This window comes from Eurosta solidaginis, chromosome 2 (genome assembly GCF_040869045.1).
Source record: "Eurosta solidaginis isolate ZX-2024a chromosome 2, ASM4086904v1, whole genome shotgun sequence".
Lineage (NCBI taxonomy): Eukaryota > Metazoa > Arthropoda > Insecta > Diptera > Tephritidae > Eurosta > Eurosta solidaginis.
This window is the reverse complement of record NC_090320.1, coordinates 169,753,853-169,775,484: the sequence shown is the minus strand read 5'-3', so window position 1 is coordinate 169,775,484 and position 21,632 is coordinate 169,753,853. Positions and strand designations below refer to the sequence as shown.

Here is a 21,632-nt window from a genome sequence, read left to right as displayed (position 1 = left end):
AAAAGCGAATTAATGTCAGAAAAACGTTTTGACCATTGACATTAATTCTCTGTGGAAAAGCGAATTAAAATCGGAATTTCTTATGGACACCACCAACGAGCGTTGAAATAAGAGCAGCACAAATTTTAGCTCCAAATATTGGTTGTTTATTACGATAACATTTAAATAGTTGTAAAAGCATTATTTCTTTACATATTAAATATTAAGATATTTTTTCGAATTAATTTCCAAAGTCGTGATCGTTGAAGAAGATTTTATATACATACCTACCGGAGCCGGTTAATCTAGCATGGACAGCCGTTTGGCCTTTCCACGGTTAATCACGCTCAAAATCTTTCCCAATCACGGTCGTACGTGCTCTGATTTTTCAGCAAAAAACAATATTTGTCTTGGAGGTTGAAAAAACATTAAAACGATAAATATGAAACTGGTAACCACAATTTCACATACATACATATTTCTCTTATACGATCAATCATCTCACAGCTATTCCGATTTAAAAAATGTATTCCTATCACTGATCGTGTTTAAGAAAAATATAGGATGCGTGGGCGTAAAGAAATTAATCATTTATTATATTATTTATATGTATATCGTCGCGCCACAGTAAAAGCTGCCAGCTCCATCGAAAAAATGCTACAGTATAACAAAAAAACACAATTGAAATCAATATTCTAAACTTTAAACTGTATTGAATATATATGGGGTTACACCATGACGCAATAAAACCAGGCAGGTTAAGTCAGTAGCACAACAACCAAAATTTGATGGCCCTCATAATTCGGCCATGAATTTTAAAGTAGCAAGGAGAGAAAACTTTTGGTACTATTTTACTACCTTAGTAATACCATGTGCGGGAAAAAGCCAAACTCGAAATATCTGCTCATTGGAAATGATTTTTGAAACACAATGATTTTGTAAACAACGAATGGCAGTGGGTATGAAAAATTAAAACAAAAACAACCAGCATTACCACTCTTCTCGTGAATTTCTTCAAAAAATGATTTCCGTACTTCTAGTGCTAATGCTGAAATGCGACAACATTAAGTTGTATTTTGTATTAATGCGAAAATAAATATCGCATTTTTGAAAAAAAATGCTACAATACTGTCAAAATGTTCAATGCTGGCTGAACGTAAACACAACATTGGCAGCTGTTCATATATATTGCTGGAGCCTCTCGTGTTATACGATCCGTGATGTAAAGCCGGGTTTCTTTTATCACAATACCTTTCAAATGGTAAATCGTTTTAAGAACATATGAGAACTAGGGGTAAAGCGTACTCAATAGATCTAAAATTTGAATGCAAATATTTGAAGTGGAGACACGACCCCGGTCTTAGCTTATGTCCTCCCAATATATCAGCATCAAAAAGTCGTCCTGAGTGAAACGTGGAGTTAGCAGCTTTCACCGCGGCGTCGACGGCATACTCAGCCCTTTCATCTGTAAAAGCACTCATTTTATTAATCAACTGCCTTATCTGTATTTTCAGGATTTAACATTATGAGACAAAAAGGAAAGAAATGCGCGCACTTTTAAACTATTCAATAGAGAATATAATTTATAATTTTTCTCGTGTTTTTCTCTATTCAGATAAGTAAGAAGGAACATATGTACATACATACCTACATATGTATATATATGAGTTTTGGAAAATTTAATCGGAGATTATAAACAACACTTCCGTATGCGCTGTATATATGTACATAGGTACCTACAAATTAATAAAAATATAATCTCAACAGAGGTTTTCACGAAGCAAGCAAATAGTGAGTGTAAATACATAATTTGCATACGCACTTATGCATTGACATAGTGATATAGTGTTTATGTGTCTAGTAAACACTTCAGGGTATCTACAATAAAACAATTGGCTGGGAAATCGTATGGCGTTACAATATGAAAGTATAATCTTACTGATGACAGTAATTCTGATAAGAATGAGTTGAAAACAGTTCATATTTCACTCTTTGAACGGTAACACAGCAACTGGAGACGTTAAGTGTAAATTAATAAATTAAATCCTGGTCTTTTCAAAGTTTAAATTGTATATGTGCATGCATATGTACATATATGTTAGCAAATATAAACTATAAAAAGCAGTTGTGTATATATTCGAAATTTGGTTTAATAAATATGTAATTTGAACGGATTAACAATCCGTAATAAGCCGAAAATCGAGATAATGAACATTCAAATCACCACATTCAAGAGTATGGATGTATGTATAAGCTGCTGCTAACGAAGTATAGTGAACATGCAATTAACTTCGAAATGACGAAAGCTTACGATTATATACTAAGCCTTGAGATCACTGGAGCATGATATAAATGTACATATGTACATACGAGCATTCAAACATAAAAATTTAAACTTTTAAGAATGCATACAATCATACATACATTGTATGTACGCAATCATCTTTTATAACTCACATTTCTTGCGAACAAAACAAATATAAAAAATACCTCTTTCCTAATGATGCTAACCGGGGAAAGGAGGGAATCACCAATCGCCCACGAAAAGGCGTTAAGCAATAACAACTTAAATTGCAGTTCAACAAAAAAAGTGAAAGGCATACATGAATTATTTCTCGAAATTCTGGACGCAGTATTATCATGCATTATAGTGGCACCTTGCGTAATTGCTTATTGGCGAGGAACATGGGAATTAATGGGGGTTCTACTGTTTCCACGGAGTTTGCCTATGTCAGCGCTTATGTCTTTCTTTATTGGAGGTTCTGGACACTTTTTCTTTACTACTACGCAATCGTTTTTCCAAACTTACATTAATCCGGATAAGCGGCGTCTCACTTATTACGTAATATCTCGTAGTTACACAGCTCTCTTTGGAATTGTATGTGTAAATATGTGGCGAGGTTCGTGGCTTCTTTGTGATTGGTTAACGAGTGCGGACTCATTAATAATCATTTGCATAGTTACACTAGTTTCTATGATGTTTCTTATTGTCACTCGTACAGTTCGCAATCTCAGCGCTGCTCCTTATGCCGTCGCAATGGACCATACAAGTGATTATTTTGATGTGGATACGATGTTCAAAATAAGAGTAAGTTCAAGAAAATTATTTCATATTTTTCTGTATAAATATATGTATGTATGTAGAAACTTTTCAAATCTATTTCGTTTCGTTAAAGCGCAAAAACAATTTATCAAAATATTTCGTTTTGTTAAAGAACTAAATTAACGAAACGAAATTCAGGGCTTCATTCTGTATTGAGAAGGAAAGCTCAGATGAAAGATTCTCTTCCAAATGATGTTGCAATGGTATTCTCTATCATTTTCGCTCGGCCTTTACGTTTCTTACTTTATGGCAAACAGGAAGGCGAAAGCATGTGTCAAATGATATGTTTTCATGTTTAACATGTTTAACAGAGTCTCACGGGGTAGTTACCTGCTACTGCTGTTCGTGTGCTCAAAGTTTATGACTGGAATTCAAAAAACGAAATGATATTATTTCGTTTATGACCTATTACCACAGAAACGATTGATTTTCTTGGTAAACGTTAAAATAAGCGTCTCACTGCATCAGAATTTTCCGATGGTGGAATATTTTTCTTTTTTTGTTTAACATTTCTTTGGTTGAACGAAATAAAAAATAAAAATTTTTGTTTTTTTCGAAGAAATGCCTAATTTACAAACGAATATTTTTGTTGCCAATAATCGGCAATTTCTCCTTTGTTGTTGCGCACTCCACTTACACATGACAGCTTTTTATGCAACTATCTGACATTAAGTTTAAATAATTTTTTAAGGAAGTTTTTTGTTACTATCTGTATTTAATTAGCGAGACATGCTCATATTGCCTTATACAGTTGTTTTTGTTATTGATATTAGAGAAAAATTGAAAGTTTACCAACGGCGATGGTTACTAGGACATAGAGGTTTACGCCGATCAATTTATCGGGGACGGCGCGCCGTCGTAAGCCTTACTTTAAAAATCTTAATTTTTCTATTTAAAAAAGGTTTTGTTTGTATGTATTTAAGGAAATCAACGTTTTGGCCATTTCGGAAAGATCCGGGGTTTTTGCCTCAAAGTCTCGCGGATCGTTCCAAAAATTTCAGGAGTAGCTCCTTGCGGAGAGACTGTTCTTCGTTCATTTACTCCAGGGAGCCTTCGAACCTAACCCCGTAAACTATGAGTCATTGTCCGATTGGCTGTGTAATTATTCGCGAAATTATGGAACGGAGGAGGACGAGGAAAAGACAAAAAGGGTGGCCGTAATAGCACTGATTGGGTAACGTTATGCTCCTGTATTTTGTTTAGGTACCGCCCCTGTATTACTGCCTACCGTAGGTGTCATACTCTTAGCACCTTCATTCTCCCTATTTCCCGGAGTTACATTCCCACTACTCTTTGACCCGACAATTCTATCCGATAAATCAATAAAGACTGGGTCACCTTCCATCGATAGTTTAGCATTTTGTTCATTCGCTGCCATGGCGGCACATTTTGTTTTGCGTCGGGTATTACAGGCTGGCGTATCGTTCATAAAGTTGGTTTTCCGAGTATTAAAAAAAAATTTTTTTTTAAATTATAAAAACCGTAGTCTTTGGACGCTTGTATTAAAATAGAAACTTGTACAAAAATTTAGTATACCTACGTACATAAAATGACAAAAAAAATGTAAAATTCAAATATTTCCGAAAAAGTTTAAAATATGCTTCTTAAGGAAGGAAGCAGGTGAGAAGTGGCTGTGTTGCGATCCCCATGAGGGCATTATTGACGCATGTAACCAAATTTTTTTGTGCACAGTGGTAGGTTCTTGGTGCTATGGTGCGTTCCACACCTATAGGTGCACGTAAACGATCCCTCAAAGTGGTAATTGTTTGACGAGCGGTTCCTATCATGTAGGTAAGAATCCCCCAAAAAAATGATATGCCAGCCCAACGCGGGGACACCCACCCCTGACAAAGTGCCTTCCAACAATTAGGCCTTTGATTGATCGAGTGCTTCAAGATATACATACCTGGACATATAATGTCGGGTTGACGGCCAACGCGGAGTAGACGAATATCTGCTTGTTTACTAAGAGGTACATGGTTCCAAAATGGAATCGGCCTAAGCTCGGAGGGGTGACCCTGCAAGAGAAACCTTGTACAAAATATCTAGGAATCATTCTAGACAGTAAGTTCTCGTGTTAGCTCAACGTAGACGAGAGAATGAAGAAGGCCTTGACTCCACTTTATGCATGTAAAGAATGCATCTATCGCCTTTTCGCTCGGCCTTTACGTTTCTTACTTTATGGCAAACAGGAAGGCGAAAGCATGTGTCAAATGATATGCTTTCATGTTTAACATGTTTAACAGAGTCTCACGGGGTAGCTACCTGCTACTGCTGTTCGTGTGCTCAAAGTTATTATTTCGTGATATTATTTTGTTTATGACCTATTACCACAGAAACGATTGATTTTCTTGGTAAACGTTAAAATAAGCGTTTCACTGCATCCTTGGTTTGTACAATGTAATAACGATTAACTCTTATGTTAAATTTTCTGAAGTGCATCAGAACTTTTCGATGGTGGAATATTTTTTTTTTTTTGTTTAACATTTCTTTGGTGGAACGAAATAAAAAATAAAAATTTTTGTTTTTTCGAAGAAAGGCCTAGTTTACAAACGAATATTTTTGTTGCCAATAATCGGCAATTTCTCCTTTGGTGTTGTGCACTCTACTTACACATAACAGCTTCTTTATGCAACCATCTGACATTAGGTTTAAATAATTTTTAAGGAAGTTTTTTGTTACTATCTGTATTTAATTAGCGAGACATGCTCTTATTGCCTTCTACAATTGTTTTTGTTATTGATATTAGAGAAAAATTGAAAGTTTACCAACGGCGATGGTTACTAGGACATAGATGTTTACGCCGATCACTTTATCGGGGACGGCGCGCCGTCGTAAGCCGGCATTCTTACTTCAAAAGTCTTAATTTTTATACTCAGTTGAGCAGAGCTCACAGAGTATATTAAGTTTGATTGGATAACGGTTGGTTGTACAGGTATAAAGGAATCGAGATAGATATAGACTTCCATATATCAAAATAATCAGGACCGAAAAAAAATTTGATGATAGCATGATCCGCCTACCAAATAAGATTTTTCAATTAGAAGAAAATTTTCCTAAGCGGGGTCGCCCTCGGCACTGTTGGGCAAGCACTCCGAGTGTATTTCTGCCATGAAAAGATCTCAGTGAAAACTCATCTGCCTTGCAAATGCCGCAACATATGTACTTTCGTACAAAGCTGTCGCAACAACTTTTTTTGTTCATTTGACTACTAAAACGGTCAATTACGAATCAACGATTTGTGCCCAGTTGATTCAACATCTTGTTGCGATGGATAAAAATTGACAGAAATTTTGGTTGATTTGACCCGTATTTCGGTTGATTTTACCAGTCTTTTTCTTTCAGTGCAACATTGAAGAAACAATAAGGAAATCGAGCGAGGAAAGATACGATAGATTCAGGACTAAATACGAGACTACGGATAAATGAGTCCCTTAGCAGTATTAGGCCAGCCCCAGAAGTAGCTATCAACCAACTCGACTCCGCTGGCAACGCTCCCCTTCTATCAACCCAATTATTTAAAGGTGCCTGTATGTGACACAGATGGATACGGGCATGTTCACAGCATTAGTACATTACACATTAGTCACCCCAAACTCTATCCTGGCCAAAAAATTTACCACTTGAAGCAAAAAACCCGAAGTAAAGCAGCCCCCCTTATGAAAAATACCCTCTTAATGAACAAATTTTAGAGCTTGCGTGGAATGTAAAGCATCGATATGAGAACCGCAGAATTCTCGTCGACTATAAATTCAAGTCCCTTCTTAATATCCAACCCGTAACCAGTGAAAATAGTGAATACATACAATATGTGCAAACCACAATCAATAATTGTCTCTCAACCCTTAAAACAAACACAGCTAATTGGGACCCGATGCTAGTATATATCTACTTCTCCAAATTGCTAGACAAAACCTTAGCGTTAAGGGAGCAATCACTCAACTCTCGTAAGGAGTTACCTCCTTGGTCCGAATTGGACCAGTTCCTGACTACTCGGTATGAGGTGATTGAACGACTCACTACTTACAGGCCAAATGGACAATGCAATGTGAACCAAATTTCAGTCCACGCTACATCTAGCAATCACTCGTTTCAGCAAAGAAACAAAGCCATATCCTTCCATACCGAGTCAAGGAGACAGGCCTCTTGTAAATTATGTAACAGCAATCATTCCCTGATGTATTGCGTAAAATTTAAAGAGCTAACAGTTCAAGAAAGAAATAAATTCGTAAGGAAAAATCACTCAGAACTGTTTGGCTTATACCACGCAGAAAAGCAGTGTCGTAGTAGTTTCACCTGCGCTTACTGTCAAAAATGACATCACGCCCTCCTTCATTAGCAAATGCATGACAACCGAAAAACTAAGAAAAACTTAGTGTCATCTCATATGACCATCGATGACGAGATACAATGTACCTCACAACAGGCCACATCGATGAACCCGACGTCCCCTCAAAACATCACGCAGAATGTCCTCTCATATTTTGCAAATAGTAGGGAAAGAACCTTGCTCCCAACAGCAAACCTTCCCGTCCTACATAAAGGAGGAACCTTAAATATTCGTGCTTTTCTAGAACAAGGATCTCAATAAACTTTTGTAACCTCCAGAGTACAAAAGCTTCTTGATCTGCCCGTTCAAAGGTCCAATTACGAAATATTGGGAATGGTAGGACGAACAGACCAAAAAGCCGATAAGGTGTGCTCAATTTTTTTTTTTTTGAACAACATTTATTTATATGTAGATATTTAATTAGCGAGCTTTGCTCATCAAAAATTGTAAGTTTACAAACGGCGATGGTTACTAGGAGATGTTTCTGAATTTCACTTCTTCATCAGCTAGCTTTTCGGGAGCTGAGCATTGAACTCGAATCTGCAACATTCATATCAGTGCAAAGGTAGATGCCTTTTAGCTGCTAAGCCATATGAATGTCCCGTTGTTCGCTATACAATTGGTCTCTAAGAGTTGCCTTTTTGTTTATATTCCTTTTGATCACCATGTAGGCACATACACTCTGTATGTAGTTTATTCCTAATACTAGGTTCAAACACACACCAAATTGGCAATTTATACTATTTGGGCTATTTATTACGCAATTTGTCATATAATAAATTGTTTCAAACTGCAAATGCAACATTGTAAAGTGTGTTTATTGAGTATATTTTAACGTCAGTTACGCATGGCTGAACTATGTGGTTGGCTCATCTCATCAGCTGATTTTATGCCTTTCATTTCACTGGAGTAGGGATTGTCAAAAGAAGATGGCAAACTCAAAATGAAACCAAAACATTGAACACATTTTCTTACAACACACAAAAATTTCAAAGTTTTATGTTTTCATTCCATTTCATTCGCCTAATAATGTGCGTGTTCGTTTTGACAGTCTGAACAAAGGTATGTTCTTGCTGTAGAGATGAGCCAACCAGCTATCAAATTACTATTGTGTAAGCTAAATCGAGTTGTATGAACAGCACTCAATTCAAATCGAAATTTCTTCAATTTAGTTTTCTGTTTGAACATAGTATAATGGTGTGGATATACCTTTGCACTGATATGAATGTTGGAGATTCGAGTTCAACGCTCAGCTCCCGAAAAGCTAGCTGATGAAGAAGTGAAATTCAGAAACATGTACTAGTAACCATCGCCGTTTGTAAACTAAATTTATTTATTTATTTTTTTATTCAGTCTATGAACATACAGGTCTTACAGACTGCCAATAATGGTAGATACAAAAAAATATTAATACAAAGATAACAAAACATACATGTAAATATATAGTTTACAATAAATAATAAGTTCTTATAACAAACAAATTAAAAACAATTAAATAGCTGACTTTAAAATATTTATAAAAGCGTCCCTACACATCGAAAAACCAAGCTCAATAGAAGATGAAATCTTATTGAATTCGTTCAGGGCGCGTGCAATTGGCGCATTCCTTCCATAATTGGTTCTAATATTGATACCATAAAACGGACAAACATTAAGAAGATCCCTCCTTGGAACATTAAAATTAATTTCCACAAGAAGGTCAGCGCAGTCTACATCTCCGTGGATAATGCCAAACAAGAAAGTCAAGGAGAGAATAGATCTCCTGGCTTCCAGGGACTTAAGATTCAAAAGAAGTAAACGAGCAGTATATGGAGGAAGAGGGTATGTAAACCTTAATGACCGTAAAGCATACCTAAGAAAAACTTTTTCAACTCGCTCAAGCCTGTTGATTGAGAATTGTTGGAAAGGTCTCCAAATGATGGTAGCATACTCAAGATGAGAACGCACGAATGAGGAGTAGAGTACCTTTAAAGTATACGGGTCAGAAAACTACGAACTATTACGCCGAATGAAGCCTAGCATAGCATAGGCCTTTGCAATGATGAAATCAATATGGTTCACGAACATAATTTTGTATGAAATACAACCCCAAGATCTTTGATTTTTTCAACAGTCTGCAGCGTACTCTTAGCGATACTATACGAACTGTTGAGATTTGAACGACACTTTGAGTAGGTTTCGTGAAAGCATTTATTTATATTTAATGAAAAATGAGATCTAATGCATCAGGAGTAAAGTTTATCAATATCAGTTTGAAGATTAATCATATCGTTTGCGGAATTTACAACAGAGTAAACTTTGAGATCATCGGCGTACAACAGAAATCTAACGTAAGAGGAGCATAAGCTAATGTCATTGATGAATAAGACAAAAAGTAATGGTCCCAAAATACTACCCTGTGGGACGCCCGATGTCGCCAAAAAGGGATCTGATGATACCCCATCAATAGAGACGGCACACCATCTATTACTAAGATTTGATTTTATCCACTGCAACAAGGTTGAATGAAATACAAGGCAGTACAGTTTGTGAATTAGAACATCATGCGATACCTTATCAAAAGCTTTGGAAAAGTCGGTGTAAATACAGTCGACCTGAAGACCAGATGAAAAGGAAGAGATACAATATTCACTGAACTCCACAAGATTGGAAACGGTAGAGCGACCAGAAACAAACCCATGCTGTCTCGGACAGATCAAGTGCTTCACTGAAAAATAAATCTTTTCCTTGACAACGCACTCAAATAGCTTAGAAACGGTGGAAAGCTTTGAAATTGGCCTGTAATTGCAGACATCAGTCTTACTGCCAGATTTATAAATAGGAGTTATCGAGGCGAATTTCCAAGCATCAATAAACTCACCAAAGCTAAGTGAAAAATTGAACATGATCTCTAACGGGACAACTAGGGAAGTGCATCCTTTTAGTAAGGCAGCCGAGAGACCATCAATGTCAGCTTTAGTAGAGTTGCTCAGTTTCGAGATACCACTGAAGATATCTTCAATTGAAATTGACATTGAACCAAAATTTAGGGACGAAGAAATTTCAGACGAGAAGTCAGACGAGGGACTAGCATCATGATTAGCAAAATTAGAACTAAAAAATTCAGCAAACGCGTTAGCCACATTGTGGGGAGTGTTAGCAGGTCTGTCATTGTAGAAGACGGTGGCAGGCACCGAGGAGCGAGATTTCTTCGACTTAACGTAATTCCAGAATGCTTTCGGGTTAGACTTTATATTCGTCTCAAAGCTTGTAATGTAGTTTCTGTAAAGAAACTTCCCTAGACAGTTGAAATCCTTCACATAATGTTTATATTTGTAAAAAATAACGGTTTTTGGTTCTTTTAAACTTGTTGAAGAACTTGTTTCTTAAATTCTTCACCTTTTTAACCTTATTGTGTACTATGGCAACCTATATGGTTTCCTTTTCGCAACTGGTACATGCCTCGTACACAAATCAAAGAGAGTAGACTTAAATATTTCAAAGCAATGACCAACATCAGAGATGGAAAGCAAATTGGCCCAGTCTATTTCAGCTAGATCCTGATCGAGTCTAGAAAAATCACACTTCGGAAAGTTAAATGAAAAATCATCAATTAAAGAGCGAGCTCCATACTCATAAAATTCGAGTTTAAGAATTAGAGCAGAATGGTGCATATCCGTAGGAGCGAATGGCGCATGGCACTCAGAAAGATTAGAATTTATGTCATATCCTAATAAAAATTAGATCTAATATTCTATCGAGCCTATTTTTGAAACTATTGATTTGATACAAATTTAGACTTAAGATATTATCTATAACGTATGACTCAAAAGACTTAGTAATATTATTAGGTAATAGGCCTGACGCAGATTAATTATGAGACCAAGAAATATCACAAAGGTTGAAATCCCCTAAAACATATAAGTGATTATCTCCTAATTTATTTAAAAATAGAGACGATATATTGTTAACATGAGCTTTGTAAATTTCTTCCAAGCTGATCGGCGGTATGTATGATGCAACCAGATATAGAGATCCAGAATGTGGAGAACCACGGACATTGACGCAGATCTGGTCAAGGATGGTATCAGAATTATCTAACATAATAAGGGAGGCATTATACTTGCGTTGAACAGCGATTAGTACGCCATCCCCCCTTGAACGCCCAGTCTTAGTACAATCCCTGTCCTTACGAAAAACGACGAATAGCTTGGGATCGAAGAACTCAGCGTCGAAAAAATCCGAAGTAAGCCAGGATTCAACAATGACAAAAATATCGTACTCCAATTGGCAACTAAATGCTCTCAAAATGTGCGATTTAGTCCTGATACCAGAAGCATTTTGGAAATACACTTTAAGCTGTTTCTTAATTATGTTCTCATTACTGCTGGAAGCTAGGTGAACTGGAGTTGCTTTTCCCTTTGAGGAAAAAACGGAAAGGGCGAACATTCACACCAGCAGGCCACAAGTCTGGCGATAAAATTTTCTCATAAACAGCATTAGTAACGCCAAGCTTAAAGTTGACTTTGGTTATTGAGTCAACAAGTGTATCTTTCTTAACGAGCCCTTTGCATGAAAAATTAGACCGATCAGCCTTCAGATGCCTTACCAGGTAGCTAATAATATCATTAGAAGAAACTGACGGCTGAAATGACGATAGATGAAGCCAAATCATTCCAACGACTCCCAACTCGTTATTAGCATTCAGTGCTATCTTTCAGCGCAGAAGGTGATAAAGATGCAGGCGTAGAAATAGATGTAGATGTGAACGTAGAAGTAGATGATGATAAGCCAGGTGCAGAAGTTGTAATCGAACCGACAGTGCTAGGCTGCTTACGATATATGTATGTATGTTTGTTTGGTATTAACATTGTTTTTATTACCAGCGCCATCCATACAGGTAACATTAGAGTTATTAGCCTGTGATTTAAGAACCGAAGCAAATGATCTACCACTATTAGCAGAATTGTTAACAGAGTTATTCTCATGGTTTGAGACACAGCTGTGGTGTTGGCATTGTTAATAGCTATTGGTACTGAAGAATTATTTTTGTTGTTTTCAACGTTCATAGCACTATTTTTAACAGTAGAACAAGCATCAACATTTGTAGCCATAGCACACGTAGTAGCAACTGCTGTATCGGTGTTGTCACTCTACCATTATAGTGGTAGATCTACCAATATTTAGGCTAAAATCCGGATCTACCACTCCTACCACTTTTTTTTTAAATCTACCACTTTTTTATTTGCCTGCATTTGACTATGTTCTTTAAGTTGCTAACAATGACCTAAAATTAAGGTTTTTATGTATGTTGAAAATTAAACGTAAAGCACACTCTGTATAAGTTTTCCAAATTTTCACCAAAGAAATGTGTGATTTTTATAATACTTATGTACCTTCGAAAGAACTTATACAATTTTATGTAAAATTTAACTTTATTGATGGGAAATTCGTGTCAAAAACTTTGTAATAATCTGATTTTTCGACTGCTGAGTGGAATATCGCCGTATCTCTGCCGCCGTTTCGAAAACGCCCTATCCCAGAAAATTTTGGAATAACGCCCTATTTCAGAACCTGTTTCAAAAACGCTCTATCTCAGCTTAAATTTAATAAATTTGTGACATAAGCTGGGACGTTTATGAAAAACATTTTGGGAGTTCTTCAATCGAGTTCTGAGATAGGTCATTTTCAAAAGAAAATTGAAATATGGTGTTTTTGAAAAACATTCTCAGATAGGGCGTTCTCGAACTGACAGCCGAGATACGGGCGATATTCCACTCAGCCGTCGATTGCAGTATCCGATGGATGCCTTCAATGTCACGGATGTAAGTTGTAAGATTTAAAAAATAAATTTTGTTAATGCACAAGTCTATTTCATTAGATTCGGGCTATTCGTATTCGTTGGATATCATTGAAGTAAATTTTATTTTTAGGTTTCATAGTAGTATTTTTATATGTTTGAACTACGTTTTATGAAAAATGGAATATTTTGAGACTGTAAATTAACTGTTGTTGTTTTTATTTTTATTTTCGGCCTTTCAAAAGTTATATCAAGAAGAATTTCCGAGCTCTAGGCCACACATATATATTAGTAATAAAAATGCAATTAATTATACCATATATGTTGTATTTATTTATTTTGTCGATATTTCGATTTCAATTAGAAATCATCTTCAGGGCTGTAAAAAATACATTTTTCTATAAAAACCATAAATGCACAAACATAATCTAATACTAACACTTGTGAATGCACCTTGTCGACAAATTTAAAATTTCAGTAAAGAACAGAGAATATCATAAACAGAAAACAAAGATGTATACAAATAATAAACAGTAATAATAAACAAAATATCTGCTAACAACATCGTATATATTAACTTATTGGACACCCTCAGCATTATTGTTGCTAACTTCTCTTCATTACCAAATGCCTGTATGCGTGAGCAATGTTGTCGGTGTCGCTCTTAAAATTCATGCGTATGTCATTAGGTGTATTGATAATATGTAGCATTTCGAAAGTGTACCGCTTGGAATTTTGTTTTTCTTCTTGCAATATTGTAACATTTTCTAAGTCCGGAGAGTGTCCCGTGGTCTTGCAATGTTGCGATAAAGCCGTTCTGTTGTCGTTAGAGTGGTCGCGATTTTTGATGTTCGATTTGTGAGCGGAAATCCTTGTCTTTAGTTTTGATTTAGTAGTACCCAAATATACTTTGTTGCATAAGTGGGACCCGTCGCCATTAATTTAATTTTGTATATTACGTCGGTTTTCCCGTATTTTTCGATTTTGCTTTTTGTATTGCTGTATATTTGTTGTAGGGTATTTTTATACTGGAACGCGATTTGAAATTTTTCCTTGTCATACATGTTTGAATGTTTTATTCGGTTAGACAAACCAGGTACGAATACGGCAGTCTTATATATTTTGTTTATGGTTTGTTCTTTGTTTTTATTCGTAGCGTAAAATTGGTGGATATAACCATTAACAAGGTGGATCGGAAACTCGCTGTTTTGAAGTATTTTTTTGATGATGCTTATATTTTTCGGGTGATATATTATATCGCTGATAGAGAGAATACGCCTGATAAAATTTTTGGCAGTGTTTATTATTATACTCCTATCATGTTTCGAGTTAAAATTTATTAACCTCACGGAAGCCGTAGGCTTTTTATACCAGTCAAAGGTTAGGTGGTTTTTATTTCTTATTATTACCAGAGAATTTATACACAATGAGAAGGAGATTTTGTTAGATTCCAACTTTTTTGCATGTGAACACGTTTTGCACTTCACCACACACAATCCAATTTCAATGTTAACCAGTTAACAGCAGAAAATTCTCTGTCAACAGTTTCAGCTGGTGTATAAATTCTCTGGATTTTCTTTTAAGATGATTTCTTTGTGGGAATATAGGTATTTAGTAGGATTAATTATATTTAAATTTTGTTATTTGTAGCAATATATTTGCATGTTTTATGATTTAATATGAATTTGAATTTAATTAATATAATTTAGAAATTTTAAAAAAGGTAAAAAAATCTTAATTTCAATGGTAAATGAAATCAATTGAAAATGGCCTTGTGGCGTTGCAAATTCGTATATCCGGTCTAAGTAGCAGATAAGACAACTTAGGAATTATAGTACGTTTGGTGCACTTGTTAGGCACTCGTTCAAATCTGCAAGTACTTCAGGTTCGAGCCTCAATGAAGCTTTTTTTCTGTTTTTTTTTTTTTATGGAAAATCCCATTAAAAATCGAATTATGAATTTTCGATAGGCAAAAGCCGAAAAGTCTATGTCATTTTGCTTATTATATTTGTTAATTATATCATTTTTTCTGTAATTTGAAATAATATTTCAAGTATACAGTTTTATAGCCCTTTTAATTCTACCCTAACAAAGTGCAAATGTCAAGTTCATAGAAAATTCCGCAGATTTTTGGCAATTTTTTCCGTTTTTGACTATTTTGCGTTTCAAATCGTTGATTACCTTATTCTGACCTGATCAACTGACCATGTATAATTACAAATACATTGCTAGAGTTGCACTTTTTCGTTCATTTCAGAGATTCGGTTCTTTCGTTCTTTTTGTTCATCTCTTCCTTTTTTTCAAGCAAATTTGTTCACTGCCGCTCAGACCCACGAAATAGGGGGATTTGTATGCAGCAATGCTTTGTGTAGGTATATTTAAATGTGTTATGAATAAATAAGTTAATATATATACATATGTATAATTAACTTCAAAAAAAAGTTACAAATTTCGGAAGATCAGGGAAGTTGAAAGAGTACAGGCACAAATTGTAAATATGAACATAAATGTAATAATTAGTTTCTTACAAAAGATGTTTTTCATAAATATATACACACATATCGCATAAGTGGCATCATCGACATTCGTGCTCACTGTGAATTTTTACGTATGTACATATGTATGAATTTACAATGCTCGTGGACGAGAAGAGAGAAAGAATAACATTAGGTAAAACGAACTAAAAGAACAAATAGAACCGAAATCGAAGATCTAGTTCACTTGTTCAGTTGAGAGACCCGGCCAATTGAACAAGTTCAGAACGAACGAAACGACCCAACTCTATACATTGCGCTTGCAAGTGCGAACGACCTCAAAAATATTTCGCTTTTGCTATTTTTATAATTATAATCTTTTATTTAGTTTCACTTTTGTTGTCTGTAATGGAATCTTGCAAGTTAAATTTGATACACTTCCCGGTGTCCGATTGAGCTGAAATTTTGCAAACATGTATAACTCCGATGACAATGCAATATTACTTTGTTATAATTCGATAAATTAATCGATAACACAGTTAGCGGTAAAGATTTGTATTTACTTTGGCATAACAGCCTAAGTCCCATACAAACCCGCCGGTACCTATCCGTGGATTATGATATTTGGACGTGGTGAATCACGCGTGTCACGCGTGGTGAATCTCAACGCTTGCGAAAAGCGGGGATACAACCCTCTGTTGTATTTCTGTGTATAACCAACATAGTTGAATTTTTAAGGCTGTTTAACTCTGTAATCTTTTCTGTAATTTATTTTGCTTTTGGAAAAATTACCTATTTGAAAAAAGCTCGCTGAAAAATATTGGCATAACAGCTTAAGTTAAATCAAGAATGGAAAATCTTGGAAAATTTGAGCAGATGTGGCAATTTCGCGCGTCCATTGAACGAAATATTGACAATCTGCTGATCATCGCTAGGAAATTAGCGACATTCCATCAACTAATCAGCCCTTTAGCAATACTACTGTTATTATTTGGCCGCTCAAACACACACATATTAATTGTGCATTAAATCTAAAATATACAAATACACCATAATAATTTACACGGCCAAAGCCATAATAATTTACACGGGTCATCAATTCTTTCTCTGATTCAAAATCTGAACTACCAGCGCTACCGTCAACAGCTTAGTGTCATCATTGCCAGTAGCGCCAATAACACCAAACTCGTGCCTGACACACAAAAGTCGTTTCACTCAATAGCGCAAGTAAAATGTACTACGCACTCACTACTAAGTAGCGTCAAAAATTCGCTTGGGGTCATTGTTTACTATATAGTTTGGCAGCTTAAGTAGAGGTTATGTTGCGAATAGGGTGGAAGGCAGTGGACTAGGCAGTCGAATGTCATATAATGAAGGAATGGTGTTCGGAGATTTTTCAAAGTTAAAAAAAAAAAATGATAAAAGCTCTAATATAAATAAAACTATTGTTTTAATAACAACAAAAACGCCATATATATTCTGTATACATAAATTTTTAAGGATTATCTCACTTTAAAATTTGAATTAAATAATCTAAAGTTTTTTTTTGAAACTGAGTCGAGAACTGTGCGTGTGAATGTGCGAATTTTCACCAATCAGCTGTTAGTTGCGCTACTTGGTAAAATTTACAATGCTTGGGGTCATTTCGTCAATGAGCTACCATTGAGCTGGCACCGCATTGGCGCTGGCGCCATGCAATTTACATCACTAAAATTGCGCGAATGCCCAGGCTCATGACTTTGTTAATCCAGATGGTGAAAACGAATACTCAAAGGAATGCAACCTTGCAAACAACAGCCGTCATTTTCAAAGTGTAAAAATTCTGTGATACAACGAACGCTAACGCGGTTGGGCTCTTATCGGTAAGTGTTGCATACTTTTCTGCGGACTTGATTTTGTTTTACAGATTTTTGGCGATGGAATTTTAGCTAAGCGAAAGTTGGAATATCAGCCGTGTTTTTTTATACACGCGTATAGGTTTACGTTTGCGCGTGAAAAAACGCCTATCCTCGCTTACATAATGCTTAGGAGACCCATCTAGCGGCAGTGGTTAAGCAACTAGCTACAGCTACAGCGTGTACCGAAAAGCGGAGACACACCCTGTGTTGTATGCCTATGTATAACATATAGCTAAATCAGTTGCGATGAATTGTGGACACACATAGAATACATAGAATTAGTGTAGGGGGTGAAACAAAAACACATATTTCAGTTACATCTGCGTATAATGCGTATTGGAATTTATTAGTACACATTTTATACGCAGCAACTTCAGAGGTGTATTTAAAGTTTGGCGCTTAGCAGTCCATATAAATTATAAGCGTATAGACGTTTACGTGTAAAAAAAATACGGCTATTATTTTAAAACAGATTTAACACACAGAGCAGAGATCTGCAATGAGTAGTTGTAAACTGAACGCCACATGGGCCAAGTCACAATAAAATATGATTTTAAGTTAGTTAACACTGTTTGACACAATTTTATATGTGCTCTCTGTCAAAAGCCGAGTTAGGTCTTTAGCAGGTATTCGAATCGAAGAACTTGACTGTTCAAAGTTGACATCGAAGAAACCCTCTAATGTTGATGCATTAAAAGAAATGGATAGAATGAGAAACGTTACAAATAACTAAGTAAAGTTTACGTAACTAATTTAAACAATATTTTACTCTACTAAAAATTAAAAAAAAAAAATCATATTTAAATTAAATTTAAGAAAAAGGCTTTTCTAAGAACAAGCTTCTATTACTTGTTAATAAAACGAACTAAAAAGTAAAAAATAAAATTAAAGAAAAAAAACTTTTTTAAAAATAAGCTTTTATTATTTTGGTTAATAAAATTAACTACAAAGTAAACAATAAATTGACTCTAAAGAAGTATAACACTTTATAAGTTCATTGTAAGCTTAAACGATAATTAGGCTTTTTCGTCTGCGACAAAAAAATTCTATATCGTACATAATTATATATTTTTAACATTAAAACTTTACACCTAAATTATTAAAGCTTACAGTTTATATCACAGTCCTAATTGTTCTAATAAAAGCGTGTTACATTGCGATAGCAAGAAAATGAGATCCTAAATGTTCTTAATTATACCATCAAAATTTAACACGTTTTTTATTAGAACAATTTTGACTTTGATATAAACTGTAAGATTTAATAATTTAGGTGTAAAGTTTTAATGTTAAAAATATATAATTATGTACGATATAGAATTTTTTGTCACAGACGAAAAAGCCTAATTATCGTTTAAGCTTACAATGAACTTATAAAGTGTTACATTTCTTTAGAGTCAATTTATTGTTTACTTTGTAGTTAATTTTATTAACCAAAATAATAAAAGCTTATTTTTAAAAAAGTTTTTTTTTCTTTAATTTTATTTTTTACTTTTTAGTTCGTTTTATTAACAAGTAATAGAAGCTTGTTCTTAGAAAAGCCTTTTTCTTAAATTTAATTTAAATATGATTTTTTTTTTTAATTTTTAGTAGAGTAAAATATTGTTATTGCATATTTTAGCGACATTTGCTCTTTTATATGGTCGCCTATTACCATGCCAGCTTTCGACTTATAACTGGCAAACAATTTTGCTTTGATATTGAAGAAAACGCGCTTTATCGGCAAAATTTTGCTATATCATCAGCATTTTTATAATTTCAGCTAAAAAAAATAAAAAAGGATCAACTGGAGCGGGATTCGAACCAACGAAATCGTACAACAATGTACTTGCCTACACAGCTGTGACATCATAGCTTGTGACTCTTAATAGCCTAACAGGTAGTTATACGCATGAGTTTCAATCTAGTGAGTGGTGAATGGTGAGTGAATGCGTGGGACATATATATAATTTCTAACTTGGAAACATATTTATATGTTGTACAAAGGAGATAGCCCCATTATCCTCTATGGTTCGTATAGTACTTTTTACTTAGCAGCATTCATTAGAGATGCCAAATGAAATTTATATTATCCAGTAACCCTACATATTTTTATGATGGCCTGGTGAATCGTGCTCTTTTTCAAATTTTCTGCCTTCTCTGTAGCTTATAAAAGAAACTTTTTATTGATTTTTGATTGATTTTCTGAAGGGGCTTTAGAGAGGAAGAGGGAAAAATCAAATTGTATGCAGATGAGGAAGATGACAAGACAATATGGAAATGAGTAAATTCGATATTAATAAAATTGTATCAGATTGTATGCAAATGAGTAAGACGGTAACATGAATTGTCTGCAGATGAGGAAGATGACACCATGGAAATTCGATATTCGAAAGTTAGTTGATGATGGAGCAGATATCTTGTTCCCTTTTTCTGATGGCCTGGTAAAATCGGCTGTTTTGGGAAAAATTGGGCACCTTTCTTGATTCATGGTAATGAATGGATGGGACCAATATATAAATAATAAAATAACGAGCGGCATTTGAACCACAAGTTGAAAAAAGAAAAAATAGATTGATACAAGTGCTTTACATCTGCACCGAACATGCTATTGAATAATTATCTCCTAAGACCTTACTTAATGGGGCAAGTCAATTCACAATGAAACAATACCAATCATCATAATTTATTTACAAAAAATCAGAGAATTAAAATTTGCAATATATTTGCTCTGAACAGAGAATTTTTTAGTAACAGACGAACAGAGAAAATCGTTAAGAGAATTTTCTGTTACGTCTTACACCCTGTTAACATGAATTTGGTGAATAGTGGCGAAGTGCAAGACGTGTCACATGCAGATGGATCGTAAGCAGTGGATGCCAAAAAAACTCCTTCTCATTGTGTATAAATTCTCTGTAAAAAGTCAGTCTCCAAAACACCCACACAGGGAAGATGAAAAAGTACCGAACACTTAGCACACTGAACCTTAGGTTGAGTGCGCTCAACTCTAAGACCACAAATACAAGTCATTAGAGTAAAACAAGCAAAAAACGCGTCTAACTATGTCACAGTACATATAGCAACAAATGCAATTAATTATGTCACAGTACATATAGCAAATACAAAATCGTTGCAGAGCGATTAAAAAACACGTCCGGTCAGTACGACTGTTCGATCGGAATTCTCCAGATTTATCGAGAAAGATTGCGACTCACGCGATCATATATCCACAACTAAGACAGTTTTTGCCAACGTTTACAGTGACCCACCTAGATCTCAAAGAGTATGCGTCCCTCCTTCTAGCTGATCCGAACTATTTCGCCCCTGCAAAAATCGACATGGCTATAGGTAGCGATATTCTCCCTCTTAGCCATTGGAGGCGTACAATTCCCACGTTGGGTTATATTTACTCCGAGTGCACCTACGCAGATACACGGATTCTCCGACGCCTCTGAAAAGGTGCCTGCGCCTGCGTATTCCTAATGGTTCAACACTCCTCTTCCTCTCACCTGTTAGTAGCAAAAAGTAAAGTACCCGCCCTCCAAACGATAAGCCTCCCTAGGTTAGAGCTCTGTGGAGCAGTCCTCCTCTCAAAATTAGTTAAGCACATTTGGACGTCACTTCAGCTCACAGAGAGTAGCTTGACCATGTGGACAGACTCTTTGATAGTTTTGGCTTGGCTTGAAAAGCCACCACACACTTGGAAAACTTATGTGGCGAACCGCATATCCCAAATCCTCAACAACGTCAGCAACGCTACGTGGTGACATGTGCCCAGCGGAGACAATCCAGCAGTAATGGCCACTCGAGGATATCGACCCCAGGACTTGATGACTGTTCATTCTGGTGGAACGGCCCCTACAGACTGGCCGAAAGTTAGCCATCATAATGACTCACCTCAAGAACAACGACGGATAGAAGCCCTGCACTCACTGCAAAATCATGACTTTCTGGACCGGTTTTTGGTCATTCGCTCGAGCAATGAGGGTCCTCGCCTACATTCGCCGATCTATCTGGAAGTCCAAGAAACAGCTGATACCCTCTACAGTTCATCTCACCCAAGAAGAGATTCGTCAGGACAAGGTGCAACTCA

The 21,632-nt window shown here is 35.6% G+C and overlaps 1 protein-coding gene across 5 annotated transcripts in view; it reads left to right on the top strand.

The window, feature by feature from the left end:
- The window catches only part of fusl (fuseless), an 871,305-nt gene that overhangs the window by 392,979 nt on the left and 456,694 nt on the right, over positions 1–21,632 (top strand). For 3 of the 5 annotated variants that reach the window (XM_067766388.1, XM_067766386.1, XM_067766385.1), the window contains exon 2: positions 1,494–3,067. The exons of 1 other annotated variant lie outside the window; for it this stretch is intronic. In XM_067766388.1, coding sequence (XP_067622489.1) covers positions 2,480–3,067 — 588 coding nt within the window. In that variant the 5' untranslated portion in view covers positions 1,494–2,479. The remainder of the gene's footprint in view (positions 1–1,493; positions 3,068–21,632) is intronic. One more of the 5 variants, XM_067766387.1, reaches the window with a different exon arrangement.